The following is a 24,974-nucleotide window of genomic DNA, read 5'->3' on the forward strand; positions in this document are numbered from 1 at the left end:
CTCTTAGCAATGGTACCATGAATGTTTTCTCAGCCATTCAAGAATTACAGAGCATCGGGGTAACACTAGCATTATTCTTTAGTCCCAGCCTCATTCCCTAGATGGAAAGTAATCCTTTCCATTTAGGAAAGGATGATGTGGAAGTCATCTTATTTTTATACTCTCCTCTTTTCTCTGAGGATTACCCCCCCCCCACACACACACACACACACACACACACTAGGATATGGACATGCAGATTGAAACATTCCTGTGATGCAATTAAAATTTCTTGTTCATATACCCAAATCCTGCTTGTAAATGGATAGTTAATTAGGTAATGGCTTTTTAGCACCTACCTGGCATGCTAGTGTGCCTTTGTCTCTGATATACTCATTCGTCTGCATTACACAGAAGTACAATACATTTCAGTAACAATCATATAGGAAAAATCTCATAATTTTACATGCAGTGCTATTATAGACATTTAAGTGGAATAATGATGTTCAGCAAATTATCAGTTTAGAAATGATTCCACACAAGGCACTCTGTACAAAATATATCATATAAAGTATAAAGTGTAATGGTGGGAACTAGGAGCCTGGAAAGGAAATTGGAGCAAGGAAATTGGAAACTGGCAATTCCAGGCTGTCTCTCAGCTCCAATAATTCATGCGTTATAAAACCAGAAGGGACTACTGTGATAATCTAGTACGATTTCCTTCAAAACACAGGCCATAAAATTTCCCTGAATTAACTGCTATTTGAAATATAATATCACTTTTAGAAAAAAAAGTTCAACCTTAGTTAAAAATTGTCAATGTCAAAGAACCTACCATAATCCGTGAGAAGATGTTCTGATGGTTTTGTTATATTTAGACCCAGCAGGGAAGAATCCAGACAGAGGGAACTAATGAAAACAAGCTGTTTGCTAAGGAGAGATTATTATTCTTCCAGCAGCAAAACTGAAACCAATATAAAACGAAAGGTTTGCATGGAGGAAGGGCGAGTGCTGAAACATAAAGGGATAGGACATCACATTCCTCCACCCTACTTTAAAAATGTTCACCTAACTGAAGTTGTGGATGGTTTACTGCAGTGTCTGAGGTTGCAAAGTATTACTCTGTCAGGAACAGCAACTCACAAAGGGCATGTCTACACTAGGAAATTATTTGGAAATGGCTACATTCGAAATAATAACTCCCAAAATAACTATTTTGAAATAGTGTGTCCACTCTATGGGGAAGCCTCAAAGTTAGTCCAAGGCAGGCTCCCTTAATATGGGCACGTTACCTTGACTTAAAGCCCCAGGAAGCACTGGGGAGTAATTACTTCAAATTACTCTGGAGAGTAGCTATTTTGAAATAGCAGCAGCAGAGCATCCACACTACCACTATTTCAAAATAATTTCAAAAAAAGTTTTCTTCTCTGTGGAAGGCAGGAGTACAGATTTTGAAATAACCAACACATTATTTTGAAATAATGAGCTTAGTAGTATGGATGTTCCATTTATTATTTCAAAATAAGGATGATTATTTCAAAATAACTCCCTACTGTATACCAGGGCCAACTGAATAACATATACGTTCAAGCACACATCTTGTTCTTTCCCTCTTGGGATAACATGGTGATGGTGGTGTGGCAGTGCACTGAACAACAGGAATAGTCAGGGTAAGAAATCAACTGGATCTGCCATCAAAGTTTCTTTCACGAAGGCATCAAAATTAGGAGTTCTAACTGAAGGAGGTTTGATCTAAGGAATATACCTGGATTCTGGTACTTGTCAAAATTATGAGTTCACATGTTTCTTCCATAAAATACCATCAGATAGTTTTGCCACAAACAAAAGAGGTCCTGTGCATTTTACACATTTTTCAGGTATCCATTTCATGTCACAGTCACAGTAGTCAGTCTGCTTTGTTTCCTACTTGAAAAGAGCAATGATGAGTCTCACATCATGAATGAATGTGCATAGCTTGGGATTTGGCTGTATGTGACACAATATCAGGATGCAGCAGGTTTCAACAGGTATGCAAAGATTGCTTCAAGACTAGAGTTGCAGATGACTCCAGGGTTGTTGCATGTATTGTGTTCCTGTAGAAAAGCAAAAACTTGTCCAGTTTCTGTTGATGATTCAAAATAAGCTCTTAAGAAGCTTAGATCTCAGAAGCCATTCTGAAAACTTCTGGACATTTCAAATAGGTGTTAACTACAACCAAAAACATAACCTTCTATAGGGTCTGGTAAAGTCCACATGAATAAATGTCCAATGAATCTGAAGCCATGACCAAGGGGGTAGATAAGTTGGGCCAGGATCATGTTGCATTTGTTGGCACGTAGTACACTTAGCATTTCTTTCTATATCTTTGTCACTCCCTGGCCATAGAAATGACTCCAGGCTATGTAAGGCCTTCATCCACACAATGCCAAAATGTTCTTTGTGAAGAGTTTTCAAAACCTGAAACTGGCATGATCTTGGAATGATCACCTGCATTTTCCAATATATGCAACTGAGATTCACAGATAATTCATATTGACATGACATAAATAGTGTACACTGGGATTTTTTTTAATCCAACACTACAGTACTTTGTAATACCACTTCTTTCCTTAGCACATAATCCTTAGCTGTTTCTTTGTTGATGTCTGTGCTAATGATGGGTAACCTATCCATCAAACAGAAAAAACACTTTCTCTGAAGTTTCTTTGGGTTGATGGCAGAGCAGGCATGTCAGTCATCACAACCAATGTTTCCTCTAATCTCTTCCATCAACTCTGTGTGGATTTCTTCCACCCATGTACAGAATAAAATTTTATGTGCACTGACATATGTGCGAATGTGCACCACCAGTAGAAACAAAAACCTAGCTGTGAGAACTCTGCTAATTAGCTGGATAGCATTTGAATCTCTCCTGGGAGACTGCACAAGCACACAGTTTACAGGGAACACAGATCACAACCCATCAGCATTGCTGAGTTCCTTTACTGAATTGAAGATTATAGGAATGCATTGAAAGAAGCAATGCCCATTGTTTCATGAGTAGCAGCTAATGACAGAATTCCATGTTTCCATCCAAAAAATAAAAGTAACAGCCAATGATCCATCAGTAAGGCATCACAATTTTGACATCAATTACATGTCCATGAAACTGTAAAAAACTCAGTTATCTTGACATACTCTCAGTCCATAGTCTTCTAAACACTGCAAGACAGTGTCCAAATTCTGAAGATGATTCTCTTGATCCTTTCCTGTAACAAGAATATCATCCAAGTAGAAATGAACTCCATCTTTTCATGATCTCTTCCTCAGCTTTCTGGAAAAGGGAAGTGTTGACGTGATACCAAAAGTCAACTGTTGTAACAAAATTTTTGCATATTGATTGAGAGATATTTATGAAATGGCAGATAAATCTCCATTGTACACATTGAGCAAATCCAATTGATTGAAACACTGTCCATTACTAAGACTGGCAAAGAAATCTTCAATGTGAGAGTAGTGGTTGTAGTTATCTGCAAATAAAATTGGATTTAGTGCCACTTTGAAATCTCTACAAATTTAAACTGAACCATGGGTGCAGCCCACTTGTGTGAAAGCAGTGACAATATTCCAGTGTTTACTAAATGGTCCAAATCAGTTTCTACCTCAGGCTTAGAGCAAAAGGAACACTCTGGGCTTACAATATTTTTGATGGCTGTCAGACTAATTGTAAACTTCACTGACATGCACAACTGTTGTGAAAGAACACCAAAGCCACAGAAGGCTAAGCCATAATATCATTCCCCTAAAGCTTTACAGTATGACTAAAAATGATGATTGCTGTATTGTGTATTGCTGGATGTGATATACCTAGACTTTAGTAAGGCATTTGATACTGTCTCACATGATCTTCTTATCAATAATTTAGGAAAATATAACTTAGATGGGACTAATATAAGGTGGGTTCATGACTGACTGGATAACCATTCTCAGAGAGAAGTTATTAATGGTTCATAATTTTGCTGGAAGGGCATAAGAAGTGGGGTTCCACAAGGGTCTGTTCTGGGAGTGGTTCTGTTCAATATCTTCATCAACGATTTAAATATTGGCATAGAGAGTACACTTATTAAGTTTGCAGAGATTCCAAGCTGGGAGGGGTTGCAACTGCTTTGGAGGATAGGGTCATAATTCAAAATGATCTGGACAAACTAGAGAAATGGTCTGAGGTAAAAAGGATGAAATTTAATAAGGACAAATGCAAAGTACTCCACTTAGGAAGGAACAATCCATTTCACACATACAGAATAGGAAAGAGTACTGCAGAAAGAGATCTAGGGTCATAGTTGACCTCAAGCTAAATATGAGTCAACACTGTGACGCTGTTGCAAAAAAAGCAAACATGATCCTGTGACGCATTAACAGGAGTGTTGTGAGCAAGACACGAGAAGTCATTTTTCTGCTCTACTCTGCACTGATCAGGCCTCAATTAGAGTACTGTGGCCAGTTCTGGGCACTGCATTTAAAAAAAGATGTGGAGAAATTGGAGAGGGAACTAGCATGAGCAACAAGAATGAGTAAAGATCTAGAGAACATGACCTACAAAGTAAAACTGAAAGAATGGGGCTTGTTTAGTTTGGAAAGGTGAAGACTGACGGGGGACATGATAGCGGTCTTCAGGTATCTAAAAAGGTGTCACAAAAAGGAGGGAGAAAAATTGTTCTAGGACATGAAGCAATGGGTTTCAACAGCAACAAAGAAGGTTTAGGCTGAACATTACGAAAAACGTCCTAACTGTCAGGGTGGTTAAACATTGGAATAAGCTGCCTAGGGAGGCTGTGGAATCTCCATCTCTGGAATAGTGATAGAAATGTAGCCGTGTTAGTCTGGGGTAGTTGAAGCAAAATGCAGGACAATGTAGCACTTTAAAGACTAACAAGATGGTTTATTCGATGATGAGCTTTCGTGGGCCAGACCCACTTCCTCAGATCAAAAATCCTCAGATTTTTGATCTGAGGAAGTGGGTCTGGCCCACGAAAGCTCATCATCCATCTCTGGAGATATTTAAGAGCAGGTTAGATAGACGTCTATCAGGGTATGTCTATAATAGCTCGTTAATTCGAGCTATGTAAGCAAATCAGGCAACCGGAGTTGCAAATGAAGCCCAGGATTTAAATATCCTGGGCTTTATTTGCATGTTCCCATCTGGCCGCCATTTTTAAATCCCCTTAGTTCGAACAAACTGCCTGCGGCTACATGTGGCAGTTTAAAGTTAATCCGAACTAAATCCTTAGTTTGGATTAACTGTTATACCTCATTCCACAAGGAGTAACAGTTAATCTGAACTAAGGATGGGAACATGCAAATAAAGCCAGGATACTTAAATCCCGGGCTTTATTTGCAACTCTGGTTGCCTGATTTGCCTACCTAGCTCGAATTAACGAACTAGTGTAGACATACCCTCAGGGATGGTCTAGACCAATGGTTCTTAACCTTACTGCAGCCTGTACCCCTTTGGTCCTCAAAATATGTTCTCACACCCCTTATTAAAAATCGTTGAAGTAGGTCAGTTTTAAACCTAACATATATCATAAAAATCTGGCATGTCTCGCATCCCCAGAAAGGGCATCTCATACCCCCAGGGGGTACGTGCACCCAAGGTTAAGAACCACTGGTCTAGATGGTACTGGGTCTTGCTGTGGGGACAGGGACTGGCCTTGATGATTTCTCGGGGTCCTTTCCAGTTCTAGTGTTCTATGATTCTATGTTTCTTTAAATCTAAATAAAAATAATTGTTTTATTATTTTGGAGCATTTAACAGTAGGACCATGATTTAAAATGGAAAATATATTACATTTCAAGCCAAATACATAAAAGGTTGCTCAGTTAAGTGTTGTTATACAAATGAAACAGGGAACATTTTTATTTTCATCGTACATCTAATTTCTACATATACACTTTTAAAAATAAACTAGCATTTTAAACTTGATCTATTATCATATTCCATAGAGAAACCACTAAGACAACTCTGTTTGCAGTAGATATTAAATATGCTTTTTTCCCAGGTTGAAGTGTACGTATTACTCACCTAAAATCCAATTCAAGAGGTTCTGGGTTGCACAATGACTATCATCTCCTTCTCCATGCTCTTAAAATATCATATTGCATGACATAATGTTAAGTAAAAACAGAAAAAAAAAACCTGAGTCTTACATGCTATGTTCTTTAAAAAGGATTTTCTCGTAAAAGACCTATTAGGGTACGTCTACACAGCAAGTTGTTACTTCAAAATAATGTCGAGATGGAGGACTTCTTATTCCGACTCCTGTAACTCTCATTTCCTGAGGAGTAAGAGAAGTTGAAGGAAGCATGTTCTTCCTTCAACTTCCTGCTGTGTAGACAGAGCCAAAAGCTGAATTAAGCCATTTTGACTTAAACTACGCAATTGACATAGCTCAAGATGCATAGCTTATTTTACTTTAGCCCTGCAGTGTAGACTTGCCCTTACAGCAAATATCAACTGTTTTAAGTAAATATAACAATACTAAATAATTCTCAATCTAGCCAAAAATTCTAAAGAATTTTACAAGTTTTAAACAACTTCTTTAAATCTAGGCTAAATTTAGCCCCTTTCCATAAAGATCATATTCTTTAAATAGGATATAGCCCTTGAGTACAGGTGGAAGCGGAAGTCTTGCCATTGATCTTTGTTTCTGTAGCCTCCTTAGTCCCATCAGTTTACGTATTTTCAGGCGGCACAAATGCTTTAATGGGCGAGGATTCTCTGAAAAATAATGAGAGAAACATATGGGGGATGGTAATCTACTACTTTAAGAAAGGCTCAACAAGGATTTCTGTAAATCTACTTCTTTAAAACTGACCAAACACAAATCAGACATAAAAAATGGTAACACACATAAATCTGTAGGGGAACATTTTAACCTTCATAGTCATTCAGTCATGGATTCAAAAGTAGCCATTCTTCTAAAAAGGAATTTCTCACCAGCCAGTTACTTAGAGTGTGGAATTGACCTTTATATACAAATTTGACACTGTTTCCCTGGGCTTGAACAAAGACATTAACTGGATGTCACCATATAAACCAGTCTCCCCATCTCTAACAAATGCATTTTTACATCAAAAGCTAAGAATGGGACACTCCCAGCCCACTTAATTAGCCTCGTTAGCACTGGTCGTACAATAGACAGGTATTTTTTTTTCTTCCTCCTTAATTATAAATATCTTGGTTCTGTTATTTCCACTCCAGCTCATCATCTGATGAAGTGGTTTTACCCACAAAACTCGTGATACTATATATTTTTGTTAGTCTTTAAGGCTGTGTCTACACTGAACCCTTATCTCGAAACAAGCTATTCAATTTGGGCTACGCAAATTGCATAGCTTATTTCGAGTGTATTTTGAAATAGCTTATTTCAAAATTTGGCACTGTATAGACAGAACCAAATTTCAAAATAAATCACTATTCCAAAACATCCCTTAATCCTCATGGAGTGAGGTTTACATGGAGTTTGGAATAGCATGCCTGATCTTTTGAAAGATAATTTGAAATAATGGGCTTGTTCAAAAGATGCAAAATAGTTATTTTGCAATATTGCAAATATCCCAAAATAGTGCCGCTGTCTAGAAGTACCCTAAAGGTACCTCTATACTTCAGAGGAAGATCAAAGCTTCTGCTGTCGATCTTCCAGGGTTCAAATTATCTGGTCTAGTTAAGACAGCTAATTTGAACTGAGAGGGACACTCCAGTTGATTCCAGTAGTCTTGCTTCCACGAGGAGTAAGGGAAGTCAAAGGAAGAGTGTTCTCCTTTCGATTTCCTGCAGCGTGGACAGCTAAAAAACCTGAGTTAAGCTACTTCAGCCTCAGCCATACAATTAACGTAGCTGAAGTTGCGTATCTTAATTCAACTTTGTCCCGTAAATGTACACTAAGGTGCCACAGGACTACTTGTTGTTTTTAAAGTTACAGACTAACCAGGCTACCTGCTTGAGACTTGTGAAGCAATAGTGACATCCAGTGGCCAATTTTATTGTACTTATTTTCATATGGGATGATCATTATATTTTCCCTATTTTTAATTGATATGCTTATTTATTTTAGTTAAGTTCTAAATGGTGATCCAGCCCTCTGACAAGTGGTCAAAATTCCCCACTGGCCCAGCAGTTAAAAAGGTCCCAAGGCTCCTGGCCGATGCCAGAGTCCTGGGCCCTTTAAATTGCCAGCAGAGGCCTGCACTCTGTGCTCTGGGCAGCACTGAGGCTGTCTGGAGGAAGCTAGCTCCAGCCCTGCCTCTTCTGCTATGTCCTGTCCAGGGACATGGAGCTGTGTCCCCAGCCTTGCCCAGAGGTCAGGTAAGACTGTCAGCCTCACTGATTGTGATTTTATGTACTAACATCTTATAATCAGCACCTTTGATGCCCACTGACACAATAACACTTGAAAGTGCAGTATTACATCCTGCGTGTTTGAGTTATTGCAAGTTCTAAACAACGATTATAAATATCATAATGAAATAAATAGGGCTTCCCCAGAACAAGATACTGAGTGTGGCAGATCCTCAACTGGTATAAATTGCTAATGCAGTGATGTCAATGGAATTATGTCTCAGATGGGTAGCCATGTTGGTCTGTAACTTTAAAAATGAGTAGCCTTGTGGCACCTTGACTGATTATACCTGAGGATCTGCCCCAATCGGAGAGCAGGGATTAGGAACTGGCTTTTAGACTTGGTGATTCAGATATAACACATTAGAATTAGACATAGTCTGGCAATTATAGCAATGTTTTTTTACAAACCTTTCATACTGGATCAAATCATTAAATTAATGTTAGATGTTTACCTAATATCTGACGAATCTCTGGCCATTCTTTCTGTGCTTCTAGGACAACCTTAAGTTTTGAGCACAAAGGAACATAATCCATATAGTCTATCAAAATACGAATCACTTCTCCAACTAAATGTTTCAACCACGGAACAGTAATAAAGTCACAGAACTGAAAGGAAAAACAGATTTCTCTTAAAACCCACCTTCATTAATGACAAAGTGATGCAATTTTAAAGAATGTATTAATAGAAATAACCTGTAAACAACAGTCCTATACTGATGCCTCATGTGGATGTAATGGATGACTTAAAAAGTCATCTCCAACCTTCTCTAATTTACACTTCTTTATTTGATTGGACAGAAACCTGAAGGCCACTTTTCAAAATGTCAAAGATAACAATATCTTAATAACTTCTATTGTTTTATTTGACTTTGGTTTTAGGAGTAGAGTTAAACATCTCTCTTTAAAAAATTAAGCTTTCATTGCATGTATGCTGATGATTATTGTACAAACAATCTTACACCCAGGGAAAAACCTTGAGTACATTAATTCTTAGGTGTTCCTCATTTTTATCTACTACTATCATAACTCCACATTTTTGGATATTCTTTGTATTGAAAATTTGCTTGAAGATATCACTGAAAAATGGGTTTGGGGGAATCTCAAAATAGTCTATGATATAATCTGTTACCCTTGGAAATCTTTGATCAAAAAGCATCCAAATTATAAAATCCTCGTGTGTGTCACTAATAATAGTTATGTGTGTTACCAATAACAACTTAATGCCTCCTGATAGCTTCACTGGACCCTGGACAAAGTGAGGAACGGGGGCACACAGCACCTGCAGAAAAGGCCAGGCCTCAGATGGAGGGGGTGGGACTGGAGCTAGGCAGTTTTCAGTGCCACCTGGAGAGCATGGCACCTCCCCCAGGCAGCCCTCAGTGCTGTCTGGAGTGCACCATGTACATGCTCCAGCAGAGATTTAAAGGACCTGCCCGCTGCTGCAGTAGCGGCAGTGGTGGCTAAGAGCTCTGGGTTCTTTTGTTTCACCGAGCCACAAGGCAGTTGCTCCTTTTGCCTCCCCTGTTAGCAGGCCTAACTCTAATTATGTGGGAATGCCTGCTGGTAGCAGAATCCAAAAAGGCATCTACTTCCACTGAATGGGAATTTCATCATTGACTTCAGTAAAAAAAAGGGATTGGTACCAAATGCAATTATATTTTTTTCTTTTAAACCCATCATTATATACAAAACATATAAATGGTCTAAGAATGGTATGTCATAAGTACTGCATTTAATTGTATTGGCCCCATTTTATATGCTTTGCATTTCCATACTACACAGTCTTTCATCTGAGGATTTCAAAGCCTTATCCAAACATCAATAAAGCAAGTCTCCCAGCCCCCTTGTGACAGGTAGATATTATTATTCTATCTATAGGTGGAATCTGAAGTATAGATAGGTTAATTCTTACATTTTTATTCCTCCTCCCCCTCCCCCCCCACACACACACTAACTTTAGGAGTCTGATTTATTGGGATACCCAAGTACTGATTTTCAGAAGTGCTCAGTATGCACAGCTCCCACTTGACTTCAGTCAAAGTTGTGGGTTCTCACAGGCTCTGAAAATGAGGTCTTGGACAGCTCAAGCTGGACACCAAAAATCTGGACTTTCATAAATTTGGCCTAACATCTCATTCCTGGCGACTCTGTGTGAGTAAATCCATTGATTTAGATAGGTTTACCACATGAGTAGATAGTCACATACTTAAGAGTATGCAGGATCATGCCCTAAGTGATTTAACCCAAAATATACTGGCAAATAATTGGCTGAGTTGGGAATAGAACCCATTTTCCTGCCTTCCATCCTCCTCCCTTAAAATTGCTAGTCAATATTTCCTTCTTACTAGCTCTGACACAGTTGCAAAAGTAAAATGATTCTACATGTGTTTTCTTTATCCCAGAATAAAAACTGAAGAATGGTTATTTTGTGTGTATGGGAGAGGAGGCGGTGTAGGGTCAACAAGTATGCTAGCATCATGACATCTTAATGTCTGATTTAAAATATGAAATAAATGTAAAGCAAGGTTACCCTGAAGAGAAAAATGAAAAAGAGTAGAAAATGGGGAATGTGCTTACTGGAGTATCTTTTATTACACAAGATGTCCATCCTGGTAACACCTCCTCTTCTGGAAGTGACCACAGAAAAGAACTTCCAAAGATGTCGCCATGCATACAGTCAAAACACCTCTCTGCCTTATATCCATGATTTAACAAAAGCCTCAGCATTACCTCATCATTCAAAGCATACTGAATAGCACTGGGGAAATGAGTGTCATTCACAAGCATGAAGTAGCAATTGACATTTGCTCCATAAGATAGAAGCAACCGTACGATTTCATGGTTGCCAGCTCTCAGTGCTACAAGAAGACAATTTAGAGGATCCTTGTTTGGGTTTGCACCAGCTTTGAGTAACACTTCTGTGCAGAGAATGTCATTGTTAGAAACAGCAAAATAGAGTGCTGTTTTCCTTTCATCATCATAGTTTTCAGAAATGTGTTCAGCCAGAAGAGTATTGACATCAAAATCATTTTCAATGAGGAGTTCCAGGCACTGAACATTCTGGCCATCTGCTGCTGAGTGAATGGGGCTTAACCCGCTTTTCTGGATTGCAGCCTTTGATGTAACAGGTATTAGATATTTCAGTGACCTAAAAAGATCATGAAGAAAATTTTCATCTGGCTAAAATCCACCCACGCATCAGTCCCCTCCCCAGACTCCAACTAAAATTCACCCAGACATCAACCCCTTTCCAGCCTCATGAAAACAGAATGTCCAGTTGTGACCTAATTAAACATTTCACCTCTGTAGTCAGTCAGAAACCGTGTTCATTTATTCCCAAACAATCCCAAAAGAAAAATATCTGTACCGACTTATACCATCTGGAACCCTTTTGAAGGAAATGAGTTAAATCAGCACAGATTGTCCCAGTGACTTCCTTTTAGTTCTGCTAGGTTTTTGTTTTATATTTTCTATTGCATATGCTGAAGCCACATATAAGATTTAATTAAAACTAATATACATAGTTGTCAAATATGACCTTTAAATTTGGACTTTTAAATTAAATCTTCATTACTGTGATGTAGTGCTAGTTGCAGAATTATAGTGGAGTATATGAAACCTACAATTATACTCACAGATAATGTCCTTCATAAGCTGCTTTGTGTATAGGGAGCTGTCCTGCCTTATTAGGCACATTACCACTTCCTCCATATTCTAAAAGAAGAGCTATACAGTCTGGATTACCTCCTCCAGCTGCTTCAAATAGTACTGATGCACCATCATCTGCTAAAGCATGAACATCACCACCTGGTGGAAGGATATATAGGTAATAGTTATTTTCAAAGGAACTTGGAAGAGATATCTTCCCTGTAAAATGTCCTGAATTTCTTTTCTCTTCATGTTCAGTTATTAAAATGATGCCTCTAACTTCATAGAAAAAATTATAGTATTTTTTAGAAATTAAATGTAAAATTCAGCCATTGCAGATACAAATAGATATATACTAGGAGAATGGAGAGAAATCACTTGAGTGACATTTGCTTTGAGTTGAGATACTTAACTGAAGATTTGCAGTATTCTGAAATCCTTTTAAAAAACATGCTTAATCTCTGATCTGCATGTTAAAAAATGTCTGGGGAAGGAGCAGAAGTAGTTCCTTCTTGAGTGGAATGGATTGCTGTCAGTTGTCACTTCTAACGTATATATTACTAGAAGATTTACCAGGCACTGCTCAGGTTCGTCAGGGCAGGGGGCTGGAGGTGGGGCGGGGGAGAAGGAGTCAGGGCAGAAGCAAGAGGAAGGGCTCAGGGAAGTAGCAGTGGCTGAGAGTCCCAAGCTCCTTTGCCAGGTCCCAGGACAACTGCCCCCTTTTCTCCTCATCAGCAGGCTTGTTTATAAGGCCTAAAATATGTCAAAAATACTGAACAGTTTGGAGAGGCAACCTTCTGCACCAAAGGGAAAGGTATATTAATGTGAATAAGTGAACACTATGCAATTAATTGTCTTTTACAAAAGAAGGTCTGGCACTGATATTTGCTTGGATATATAGAAACACTTTTAAAGAGGACAGTGATCAACAGTGGTAGTGTAGATGGCCTGAACACATGGTCAACAATCAAGGAGGAAGGTTGTGGGAAAATATATTGCTAGAACATAAGACATGCATGTTTGATATTTTCCTTGTGTTCTGTTTATTTGGTCTATTTAGTTTGTGAGGGACCATGTCTATCTATGTGTTTGTATATTACTTCCCTCAATGGTGCTACACAAATCTTTACCAAAGATTTTCTCAACACACACATTACAGTTTAGAAAAAAGATTACATTCTTCTCACACTTGTCCACAACGTACAATACTTAGCTTAAAAAAATTAGAGCCTGCCATGGCAGTTTCACTGTCAGTTTGTTGAAATAAGAGAGCACAAAATCTGACTACTGTTAGTGCTAAGACTTCCAAAAGATCCTTCATGGAAGGATGCAAAAGAACTGCATGATGCTGCCAAAGCTGAAATGCTGTTGACAGCATCAGCAAAGGCATTTTAAGATTTTAACACAACCCCAGGGTAGCTGGAGCAAATGGAAATTCTTGATGTTGTCTCAGATATCTGTTGATCAAGTTTGCTGAAAGAGCTTGCAGGGGAGAAGAGGTTCAGGACTGTAATTGCCAATCTTCCTGGGAAGAGAAAATATTACCAGGATAGATCAGAACAAAACAACTGTTTGCTCTAACAGAGTAGAATCAAGTGAAGAGTTTTACAGCATATTTGGGAAATGGATGCTTTGCTCACCAGGGAGAAGGGCACAAGCCACACATAGAGGTGTATCCAGAAAACACAGATGTGTAAATTGCTGCATGTGATAAGTCTGAAGATGCCAGTCAGCATGATTTTCATGGAATCAAGGGGAGTGCAAGAGGAACAACTAGAAAATATTCAGACAATGGAAATATGGTTGAACATTGGGAAATACTTTAGGACTTCAAAGGTTTTAAAATTTGGAAATATTTTAGGACTACAAAGATTTAAAATACAAATATTTTAAGACTACAAAGGTCTTACCCCTTTTCTGTGCCTTTGCCATCTTGTTTTGGCTACAAGAGGTAAGCAAACGACATGGAAACATACATTCCTAATGGTAAGAGATGAATCTGCAGTGTTGGCTTCAATGTCAGCATATATTCCTGATTGTCATGATTCCTGGTAAATTACCCCTTCTGAGACCCTCTTTCAGTCTCTGATTGCATTCCTATTAAGTGGCAGGCCTATGCCTCTACAGCTCTTTGAGAAAAGTACCTGTGGACCAATAATTCCCTGACTGGATCTCTGAGTTACATGTCATGGGGCAAATTTGGCTTCCAGCCTGCTCCGTAGACAACCCAGCAAGCTCAATGGAGCCCAATAAGCCCCCTCCAAATGGTTGTGCTTCCTGATTGGGTAGAGAGGCCAAAAGATGTTATTTAAGGCTTGCAACAGCAGTAGTACAGCCACTGCTTAATGTGAGCTATGCCTGCAGCAGTGCTTCTTGCCCCAGCCACAGGCTCCCTTATCCATTCTGGTTTCTGAGTCCTAGCTCCAACTCCTGGTGACATCCCTGACTAGGACTCTGATTTACCCCTCTTACTTCTGACTGCAGTTCTGACCTTCAGTTTGGCTCCTATTCCTGCTTTACCCTTGTGCAGGTGCCTGATTCCATGATGCTTGTTATTACCTGAACTACAAACACCAGGCAAGATCCTGCTCCACCTCCTAGGTAGGCATCACATTACATCCCTCTGGCTGCTAGCCAAATTTCTGAGTTGGCCAGCTGGCTTGGCACCTGCACAAGTTTCCCACAGGGAGCCTTCAGTCAGTAGCAGTATGCAGTAATACATCAGCAGCTTCTCCAGAACAAAGTATGATTTATTATTTATTTTATCCCTCCTCAAGGATATAAACTTAGCTACTGTGTTTGAGAGGAAGTCCATTTTCTTGGTCACTGCTTTATCTTTCCTGACTAGTTTTGTTACCAGTTCCTTTCATCTAACTGTGCATTCAGGAAGGGCTATATCACCAGGGTACACTGAGAGGCATATAATAGTTATAAAATTATAAATGTTTTCTACTTCACCATGGCCTAATCATTTAAAGACAATGTTTATTTCTTTCCAACAAAATTAGCTGAAATCTGTGAATGAAGTCAAGCAATAGCCAATTTTATAGAGCAGTGCGATTTAATGGACAGATTTTAGGGATGGAAGCAAGCAGCTCCTGAGTTCTAGTTGTAACCCTTCTGCCAGGTGAAGCCAGCAGCAGCCAGAGCAGGGTTCAACATCTAGGAGTACCTCTCTATCCATCCAACACAGAACTGGCTCGAGCCCCTACTCAGTAACCTAGGAAATTCACACACCACCCTTGGACACCTCTGGGAGGCAATGCTTCCCCACTCGCAAGCACAGAGTCTGAGTTTACAAAAGGAACTTTTAATAAAAGGGATGGAAGTAACTTGACATTAATGTGGGAAAACAACCCAGAGTTCAAAACCATGAGTAAAAGTCCTGTCCCAAGTAGATTGGGCAAGGTCCTTTTTCTCTCAGGTTTTTAAGTCCAGCAATGAAAATGTCCCCTTCACACACCCAACCTTTCTCTGCACCCCACTCACAGTTGCTGCCCTTGGTCAAGGCAAACGTAGTCTTTAGAGATGCATCTGCAGAGTTCGCCTCCCATCCTGAGTTGGGGTGGAAGGGGGGGGTGTCATCAGCCTGCTCACTGCTCTCTGCTGGCCGCTCATCATGCCGACACCATCCTCTGGCTGCTTGTCATGCCACCTCTGCTCTGCTGGCTGCTCATCATGCTACCCTCGCCCTGCCACCCACCCACTGCTCCTGCTGGTCACCCTGCTGGCTGTCCGCTGCTCCTGACAGCTGCCTTGCCAGCAGCTTGCTTGTTGCTGCTCCCTCTGGTTCACCAGCCAACCACTCGCTGCTTCTGCCAGCTTGTGATGGATTTGGCTCTAGACAAAAACCAGTGATTTTAGCTCTTGGCCCAAAGCACAGTCCAGCCACAAGAAATTTCAGCATCCTCTGCAGTAAATTTAAAATAATAAAAGAGACTTCCTGTGGTGCCTATTTTAGCTCTATCATAATAAAGTCTTTTCCAAAAGGTCCCTTATTCCTGATTTTAAAGAGGAATAAGGGACCTTTCGGAAAAAGCTTTATTTTCCAAAAGATCCCCGTCTAGACTGGCGCTTTTTTCCTGCAAAGCCCCGAGCTGGAAAAAAGCAGTAGCCATGTTTATACAACTGAAGCGGGGAAAATTTAAATCCCCCGCTTCATTTGCAATTCCGACTTGTCTCATCTGCATCCCTTTTCCGGAAAAGGGGTGCAGTGTAGACACAGCCATATATGTGTTATCATACTTTGTGATCCAACACCAGCCAAGTTGATTACAATGAGAAAAACACTGCTCCATCAGCTGAATATTTAACAAAACTAAACAAAAGTAGAAGTAAACAGAATTTACATAGATACATCCAGGGTCTCTCCTCACTTCAAGATGTAAGGGACACTTCCTTCAGATCCTGCTTACATCATCTATAACTCAAAAAAGATATTTTGGCCTTGGAAAGGGTTCAGAAAAGGGCAACTAAAATGATTAGGGGTTTGGAATGGGTCCCATATGAAGAGAGGTTAAAGCGACTGGGACTTTTCAGTTTAGAAAAGAGGAGACTGAGGGGGGATATGATAGAGGTATATAAAATCATGAGTGGTGCGGAGAGGGCCGATAAAGAAAAGTTATTTATTAGTTCCCATAATAGAAGAACTAGAGGACACCAAATGAAATTAATGGGTAACAGGTTTAAAACTAATAAAAGAAAGTTCTTCTTCACACAGCGTGTAGTCAACCTGTGGAACTCCTTGCCAGAGGAGGCTGTGAAGGCTAGGACTATAACAGAGTTTAAAGAGAAACTAGATAATTTCATGGAGGTTAGGTCCACAAAAGGCATTAGCCAGGGGATAGAAATAGTGTCCCTGGCCTCTGTTTGTCAGAGGCTGGAGAAGGATGGCAGGAGACAAATCGCTTGATCATTGTCTTCGGTCCACCCTCTCTGGGGCACCTGGTGCTGGCTATTGTCAGCAGACAGGCTACTGGGCTAGATGGAAACTGATCAGCGGCTGATTCCAGGAAGCCCGGGGCAGAGCAACAGGAGGGCTTCTCCCTTTATTGTAGTTAATCCAGCAAGAGGACGTGGGAGTGTTAGGGTGAGGACTCAGTTTCAAATCTTTTGTAGGAACCTGGTCTCTGTCTGGGCTCCTGGACACAGGGGGAAAACATTATCAAGTTACAATATTGTTTTGCCAACTCCAAGAGATCAAAACTCATAAATCAGTCCCTTGCCCCTTAAAAAGAGAATGGCTTCTTTATCTCACAGATAAACCTACACTTTGGGATATTTTGATTTGGCATTTAGGCTGTGTCCAGACTCAGGGGCTTTTTCGAAAAAAGTAGCCTTTTTTTGAAAAAACTTCACCTGCGTCTAGAGTGCAGCCGCGTTCTTTCGAAATTAAATCGAAAGAACGCGGCTTTTCTTTCGACGGCTGTAAACCTCGTTGCACGAGGAAGAACGCCTTTTTCGACGGAGATCTGTCAAAAATAAGTGAGTGTGGATGCGGGGAGGCCATTTTTTCGAAAATAATGGCCTCCAGGAAGAAGCCCTGGTGCCTTGCATGTCTCTGGTTCCTGTCTGCAGCCATTTCTTAAAGGGACAGGCACCCTCACAGCCACTTGTGGCAGCAAAGCAGCCAGAGCACATGGCTATTTAAGTGCAGCATGTCCCAGCCCCAAGACCCTCCTGGCTCTTCTAGCGAGCCTTCTGGGGACCCAACCAGGGGCTCCAAACGGTGGGCACCGTCATGGTCTGGGCCAGAGCTCAAGACCCTTCTCGAGTTCTGGGGAGAGGAGGAGGCCTTACAAGCCCTAAAAAGCCGGCGGTGAAATGCGGACATTTATGGCCGCATGGCAGAGGCGTTGGCCCAGAAAGGACACTATCCCCGCACCCAGGACCAGGTGCGCTCCAAAGTTAAGGAGCTGCGCCAAGGATATGTGAAGGCCAGGGAGGATAGCGCCCGTTCTGGGGCAGCCCCCCACTCCTGCCCCTATTATACTGAGCTGGACCAGATCCTGGGTGGTGGTGAAGCATGCATACCACGGCGTCTCGTGCAGTCAGGCTTGGCAGACCCTGTGGTGGACACGCCAGAGCAGGACCCAGAGCAGTCTGGAGATGGGGACATGGTGCCAGAGGAGGACAGTGAGGAGACGGCGACCCTCACCCTGGAGCCAGTCACACAGACCCCAGAGGCCTCCCAGGTGTCATCTGACGCCGGAGATGAAGCAGCAGGTGAGTGCAGTGAGGTTGGGGGGCGGGTAGGTGGGTGCACAGTGGGTGATGCACAAGAGAAACCTGTAATGCTCAGGCTGATGCCCAGGTCACACACGGTGTTACCTTCAGAATGTCTGATTCCCCTGTCTCAAGGGAGAGGGCATGCCCTTTTGGACAGCTGTTGCACACATGACTGATTGTGATAGAAATGTAGCCGTGTTACTCTGATCTGAGGAAGTGGTCTGGGCCATGAAAGCTCATCCCCTAATAAACCATCCTGTTAGTATTTTAAGTGCTATATAGTCCAGTTTTTTATGACTGATTGTGTCTTCCTCTTTTCCTCCACAGCCGGACCAGCCGTGCAATAGGGCCGCAGCACCCCAGTCCCACCTCCATCTCAGGGACATGGGAGCCGCAGACACAGGCGTGTGTATGCAGACATCCTGAGGCAGCATGTGGAAGCCGTGCAGGAGCTCAACACCATCCTGCGAGAGAGGGCGGAGGCAGAGGTTCGATGGCATGACCGGCTGATGGAGGAGCTGGTCCAGCAGCGCACGTCCCTGAGTGCCACTCTCGGAGAGGTCTGCGGCTTGCCTGCTCCTGTGCCTGGTCCTGCTCCTCCAGCACCCCATGACCCTGCCCCACCAAACCCCCCTTCCACAGCAGCATCCCTTTCCCCCCTTGGACCTCCCAGTTCCCCAGCCCTCTCTCCCCCTGGCCCTCCTCTCCCCCAGGCCTCCCAGTCCCAAGAGCATCTACCCGCTGTTATCCAGCCAACCGACAGGCGCACCACCCAATCCCATGGCCATGGTGGACCCCGAACACGAGGCCCAAGCAGGAGACTGAGATCAGGCAAGCACCGTGCAACCTGATCCCCTTCCCCCCTCCAGGTTTCAAGTCCCCTTCCCCCCTCTAGGTTTCAAGTCCCCTTCCCCCCTCCAGGTTTCAAGCACCCCCATCGCCCCAGTTAAATGACAAGGAATGTGTTAAACAAAATGTTTATTGTACATAGTTTGGCATGAAAGTATATTTTCTACATCAAAAATGAACAAAAGCTTTTTTATGTTTGCAACAGTTATACTATTTTCCACTGAGTGATATTTAAAAAAATAAAACAGAACTTATTATTTTGAGACAAACCCTGGTGTTTATTATTTCTCCAAACAGAGTCAGGAGATGGGTTGTGGAGGGAAGCTTCTATTGGGCCAGGGCCCAGTCCCCAGGCAGAAGCCCCTCAGTAGAGTCAGTGGCCTCCAATTGAGAATTGCTCCCATAGGGCCTCCCGTATGCAAACAGCAGACCGGTGAGCCTGGCGGATAGCAGCTGTCCGGGGCTGGGCAAAGTGCCTCTCCTGACCATCAGCACCTGTACCCCACCCTGGTAGGAAGGCCTCCCCTTTCCTCTCCACCAGGTTATGGAGAACGCAACACGCGGCCACCACCTCAGGGATGTTGCTCTCCCCCATGTCTAGGCATGTGAGCAAGCACCGGAATCTGCCTTTTAAACGTCCGAATGCACATTCCACCTGGTTGCGAGCCTGGTTAAGGTGAGCATTAAACTGCTCCTTGCTCGCATCCAGGTGGCCAGTGTAGGGCTTCATCAGCCACGGCATCAGGGGGTAGGCGGCATCAGCCACTATGCACACTGGCATGTGCACATCCCCAACCGCAAAGTTGTGATGCGGGAAAAATGTTCCTGCCTGAAGCCTCAGGTAGAGATACGAGTTCCTGAAGATGTGGGCATCATGTGCCTGCCCTGACCACCCAACACAAATGTCAGAAAACTGGCCACGATGGTCGACCAGGGCCTGGAGGACCGTAGAAAAGTAGCCCTTTTTGTTAATGAATTGGGCTGCTCGATGGGGCGGTGCACAGATTGGAATGTGTGTCCCATCGAGCGCTCCTCCACAATTTGGGAAGCCAAGGGCAGCAAAGCCGGCCATGACGCTGTCCAGATCTGCTAGACAGACGAGCCTGTTGAGCAGCTCCGAATTGATGGTCCTCACCACCTGCAGAAAGAGACAGACAACAAAATGTTAGAAGGGGTGCCTTATCTCTTAGGAGGAGAACCCACCACCCACCTTCCCTCTCAAACACCCCGGGAATCCCCTCCTCAGAACTCCCCCCCCAACAATTCAGGGTGAGTGGAGGAGCTCCCTCCTACTCACATTCCACTTTGCCCTTCCTGACAGTCTCCCTTCCTCCCACCCCAAACTGTGACTGTCCCCAGACAATGACTTACCTCCATCAGGATGTATCCAACAGTAGACCTGCCCCCTCCAAATTAGTGTCCCATGGAGCGGTAGCTGTCGGGGGTTGCCAGCTTCCAGAGGGCAATGGCGACCCTCTTTTCCACGGGGATAGCGGGCCGCAGGTGGGTGTCTTGCCATTGCAGAGCAGGAGCGAGCCAGGTACACAGCTCCTGGAAAGTGGTCTTTCGCATCCGGAAGTTGCGTAGCCACTCTTGGTCATCCCAGAGCTGCATAACGAGCTGGTTCCACCAGTCAGAGCTGGTGTCAAGCCTCCAAACACGCCTGTCCACAAAGAAGTTTGGAGGCAAGGGCAGTGGGGCTGCATGATGGATGATCCCTTCGTACCTCTGGTCTGGGTCCAGATGGGGAAGTAGCCTCATGACTGTGTCATGCAGATGCAGCAACACTTGCAATATGATGGCGTGGGGCCATTGTCTGCCCATGGGCAGCTCTGGCTCCATGCTGAAAAAACGGGTCTAAAACAGAAAAACCTCCAAACAAAAAACCTGCTGGGGTGTCCCAGGAAGCTGAGCACTCCAAACCAGCACTGCAATGCCTTGCTTACCTCCTCGAGGGACAGCAAAGGCAGCTGCAGAAGCAGAGCAAAGGGTGTTCAGGGGCATCCCTTTAACCACGCATCTCTGCAAAGGGCAGGCAGCAGCACCCGGAAAGAAATGCTGCCCCCATGCCCTGGCAGAAGCAGTTCCAGGTGGCTTTTAACTTCGAAAGAGCGTCCAGAAGTCAGGATGCTCTTTTTCGAAAAAGCGGATTGATTTTCCGATCCGCGTATTGTAGTCTAGATGTGCTTTTTCGAAAGAGGCTTGCAGTCTAGACATAGCCTTAGTGTTGAGGTCTTTGGCTGAACTTGGGGCACATTTTCTAGATTTTCTCCACAAACCATGAGACCAAAAGTCTTCCTTAAAAAAAAACCAAGAAGAAACCTGAGAATCTCTTCTAATACCATGCACCAACAAACACATAATGTACTAAGTCAGAGCAATCAGAGTTGATACTGGTGCCATGAGACATCAGGTAGTAAACTTTACAGATCTGGCTTAATTCTAATAATGTGGCAGGGGCTTTCAGGAAAAAAAAAAAAGCTCCAATTATCAAGAGGCTTGTGATCAAATCAGGGACATTGGCATCAGTAATATCTAGTCAATTTCACAAAATGAGTTGTTAGTTTCACAGCTTGCACCTATGGATGAGATGGCTCTGTGCACACCTCCCCCAGGCCACAGGGATGTGCTAGCAGCAGCATGGAGCTAGCAGCAGGAAGTCACTTTAGCCCTGCTGCACTGGCAGATCTGGAAGATTTTAGATCACCCAGGAGTGGCAGACCACACCAGGGGAAGTATATGGGGGAGCATGTGAACCAGCAGGAGGTGTTGGGATATGTCTACACTTCAGTAAGAAATGTGCGGCAGCAAACCTCAGAGAATGGGTCAACTGAGTTGGGTTTGAGAGGAGAGGGTTAAAAACTGCAGTGCAGACGTTTGGGTTTGGGCTAGAGCTCAGGTTCTGCAACCCTCCCCTTTTGAGGGGTTTCAGAGCGGAGCTCCAGCCCAAACTGGAACATCTACACTGCTATTTTTTGCCCTGTAATATAAGCCTGAGTCAACTGTCCCAGGCTCTGAGACTTGCTGCAGTGGGATTTTGATTGCCATGTGAACATGCCCTTGCTGTCTCCTGGTGATCACAGAACAAATAATCCAGCAATGAGTAGATTATTGTTAGAACGAAGGTGAAGAAAGAGACAATCAAATGGGGAACCAACACTAACAAGCTAAAATTAAAATAGATTTTTTTAGACTAAACTTGCTCCCCAGCTCATTGTGATCTTCAAGATTTATTTTTCTTAAAATATTGCAAGATCAGTGACACTTCCATTTTAATGTGAACAAATATATGTGACCTCACATATGCTATGGTAACAAGACAACTTGTATGCAATTGCTGAGGCACAAACGTTTACCTGCCTTCATACCTTTATGAATAAGATGTTCCAGCACATCACAGTGACCATATTCAGCAGCAACTCCTAATGGCGTTACCCCATAACCATCTTTCAAGTGTACATTTCCTCCATTCTTCAGAAGTAGAGAAACAATCTCTTTGCAGCCTTGTTTTGCAGCTTCATGCATTGCTGACCAGCGTTTTACGCATGGCTGGTGGATGCGACAGTTGTATTTAATCAGAGTCAGTACCATTTCGTAAGAACCCTGTCTCACAGCTTGAAAATATTGAAAAAGAAGGAAAAAGAGACAGAGAGATCTTGTTACACATGCCAAAAGATGAATTGTCAGGCTTACATTTTTTTTCAGTGTTTGGAGAAAAATAAGCTGGTCAGCTGGCTTTCTATTCAACACTATGTTGATTTAAATTCACTACTTAACTAGTTTGCCCATTCTTCTTTCCAACTTGTATCTAGTGTATAACATGCACTACCATTTGTCACAGTTGAAGAAGGCCCCTTACTTTTAATGCTAAAGAATATTCAGCAGCATTCCCCCAGTGTTCCAACTGTATCCAACTTAAGTCAATTTCTAATGTTAATGTCTAAACTGATGTTTGCTGGATGTTGCTAGCCAAGATAATACTGACATCTGTTATACTTAAAGGCCAAATCTGGACTTTCATGGATCCAACTGTGAAATCTGAAATGTGAAATTGTAATGGACAACTAAGCAACTCAAGACCAGCACAACTTACCTGTCTATGTGAAACTTTTCTATTCATGCATGTTTTGCTACCCAGATCAAGAGCGGTTAGATTTTAACATTTAACAGTAATATTTCTACCTTTATTTTCATATGGTTCTAGACTTTTTTGTGCTTTGTCTTGACTTTCACATTTAGTATGAGTTTGGTAGTATATCTTTAATCTATAATGGAACTTTCATTGATTTCACCAAGATTCTTGCGTTCAAGGGATTAGCATGATTTTCACCCTGAATTTTTGGACAAATCTCCATTATTCTGTGATACTCCAAGGCCTCAGCAATAACCTGTCATATATGTTTGAATTCATTTACAAGATTTCCTATCAAAAACATTCTTGGTGATTATTTAGTTTCAGCTGATCTCTATTCTGTGATAATGATAATAACAGGATTTTATGGAATGCACCTAACTTGAGAGTTCTCTAATCTGTAGTTGTCTTGGAGCTTGTCTACACTACAGAAAAGATCAACACTACCACAGTCAATCTTCCAGTGTCCAAATTAATGGGTCTAGTAAAGACCCACTAATTCAAACTGAGAGGATGCTCCCGTTGGCATTGGTAGTCCTGCTCCTCATGAGGAATAAGGAAAGTCGATGGGAGCATGTGCTCCCATCAACCTCCCACTGTGTGAATAGTGCCAAAATGCAATTTAAGATACTTGGACTCCAGCTATGTAATTAATGAAGCTAGAATTGTGTATCTTGACTTTCCTCTTTAGTATAGAGCTGGCCTTATAGAGTAAGTTCAGGAGTCATTAAGTTAAATGAAAAGCAATACTGAGTTTCTTTCTATATTGAATGGTAAGTGCTTGATGATGCTCTCAATGACTTCACTGGGACTAGCACTGAACCGTAAGGTGCAGAGCACCCTACATGCCCATGGACTCAATTCCAAACGACAACAGCCTCATAATGTAAGAAAACTTCACAGGCAAAATTCCACCTTTTAGAAAATCATAAATAGAAAATTCCAGCGGAGTAAATTTAATGGGGAAGAAAAAAAAATTTCTTGTATTTATCAAACAGCAATGGCTATAAATATCTTACCTTAAAAGTACTATGGATTTGAAATTACTGTACTGTAATACAAAGTAATACATTCTAAAGAAACTTTTACAGATCTTTTGTGACTCAGGCCTTAACATTTTAATACACTAATTGCTTCATTGGGTATTCTTGGGGATTAGATTTGGTAAAAGTTAATACCCATCAAATGTAACATTTTAATAAGTCTAATTATATTTCAGTATGTATGATGAGGGGAATGTATTAATTTTACAGATTGATTTTCTTCATAAGACCTTGGGTACTTTCATTTTTAACAACAGCTAGAAGCTGGTGAAGCTAAATTACTAATATATGGTAACGCTTATTTAAATATATCAGTAGAAAAAGTTCCAAAAGAATAATCTGTCTTTGAACAGAAGTTTCACTTACTAATTTAGTTGCACACCATTTCCCACACATTTTGCTGAAAGTGAAAATAACTAACTACTTCTGACAAAGTCAGCCTATAAATCTAATAAAATTACATTATATATATTCTCCAGTAGGCCATCCCCAGTCACAGACAACTACTTGTAAAACATCCAAGTTGATAAGCATTTGCTTATAGGATAGTAATGTCAACTAATCAATATAAAATAGAGGCAGCAAAGGGGAGGGAGGGACATTTCAAAGTGGCAGTGCTGCAGGGCAGCGTTGCCACTTTGAAACCCCAAGGAGGCAGCTGCACAGCTGATCCTAGGATCAGCTGTGCGGTGGGCTGCCCCTTTAAAACACTGCC

General features: G+C 42.0%; 1 protein-coding gene across 4 annotated transcripts in view; it reads right to left on the reverse strand.

Moving 5' to 3' along the window:
• Positions 1-211: 211 nt before the first annotated feature.
• ASB15 (ankyrin repeat and SOCS box containing 15) overlaps positions 212-24,974 on the reverse strand; it is a 43,780-nt gene continuing 19,017 nt past the window's right edge. For 2 of the 4 annotated variants that reach the window (XM_089779042.1, XM_089779047.1), the window contains 5 exons: positions 22,453-22,698; positions 11,995-12,166; positions 10,937-11,507; positions 8,812-8,965; positions 5,011-6,736 (listed from right to left, as the gene is read on the reverse strand). In XM_089779042.1, coding sequence (XP_089635168.1) covers positions 6,564-6,736; positions 8,812-8,965; positions 10,937-11,507; positions 11,995-12,166; positions 22,453-22,698 — 1,316 coding nt within the window. In that variant the 3' untranslated portion in view covers positions 5,011-6,563. Of the gene's footprint in view, positions 3,489-5,010; positions 6,737-8,811; positions 8,966-10,936; positions 11,508-11,994; positions 12,167-22,452; positions 22,699-24,974 lie in introns of those variants that run through there. The other 2 variants (XR_016349763.1, XM_089779037.1) reach the window with 2 other exon arrangements.

Source organism: Pelodiscus sinensis, chromosome 1, assembly GCF_052426305.1.
Source record: "Pelodiscus sinensis isolate ZL-2025 chromosome 1, ASM5242630v1, whole genome shotgun sequence".
Classification (NCBI taxonomy): Eukaryota; Metazoa; Chordata; order Testudines; family Trionychidae; genus Pelodiscus; species Pelodiscus sinensis.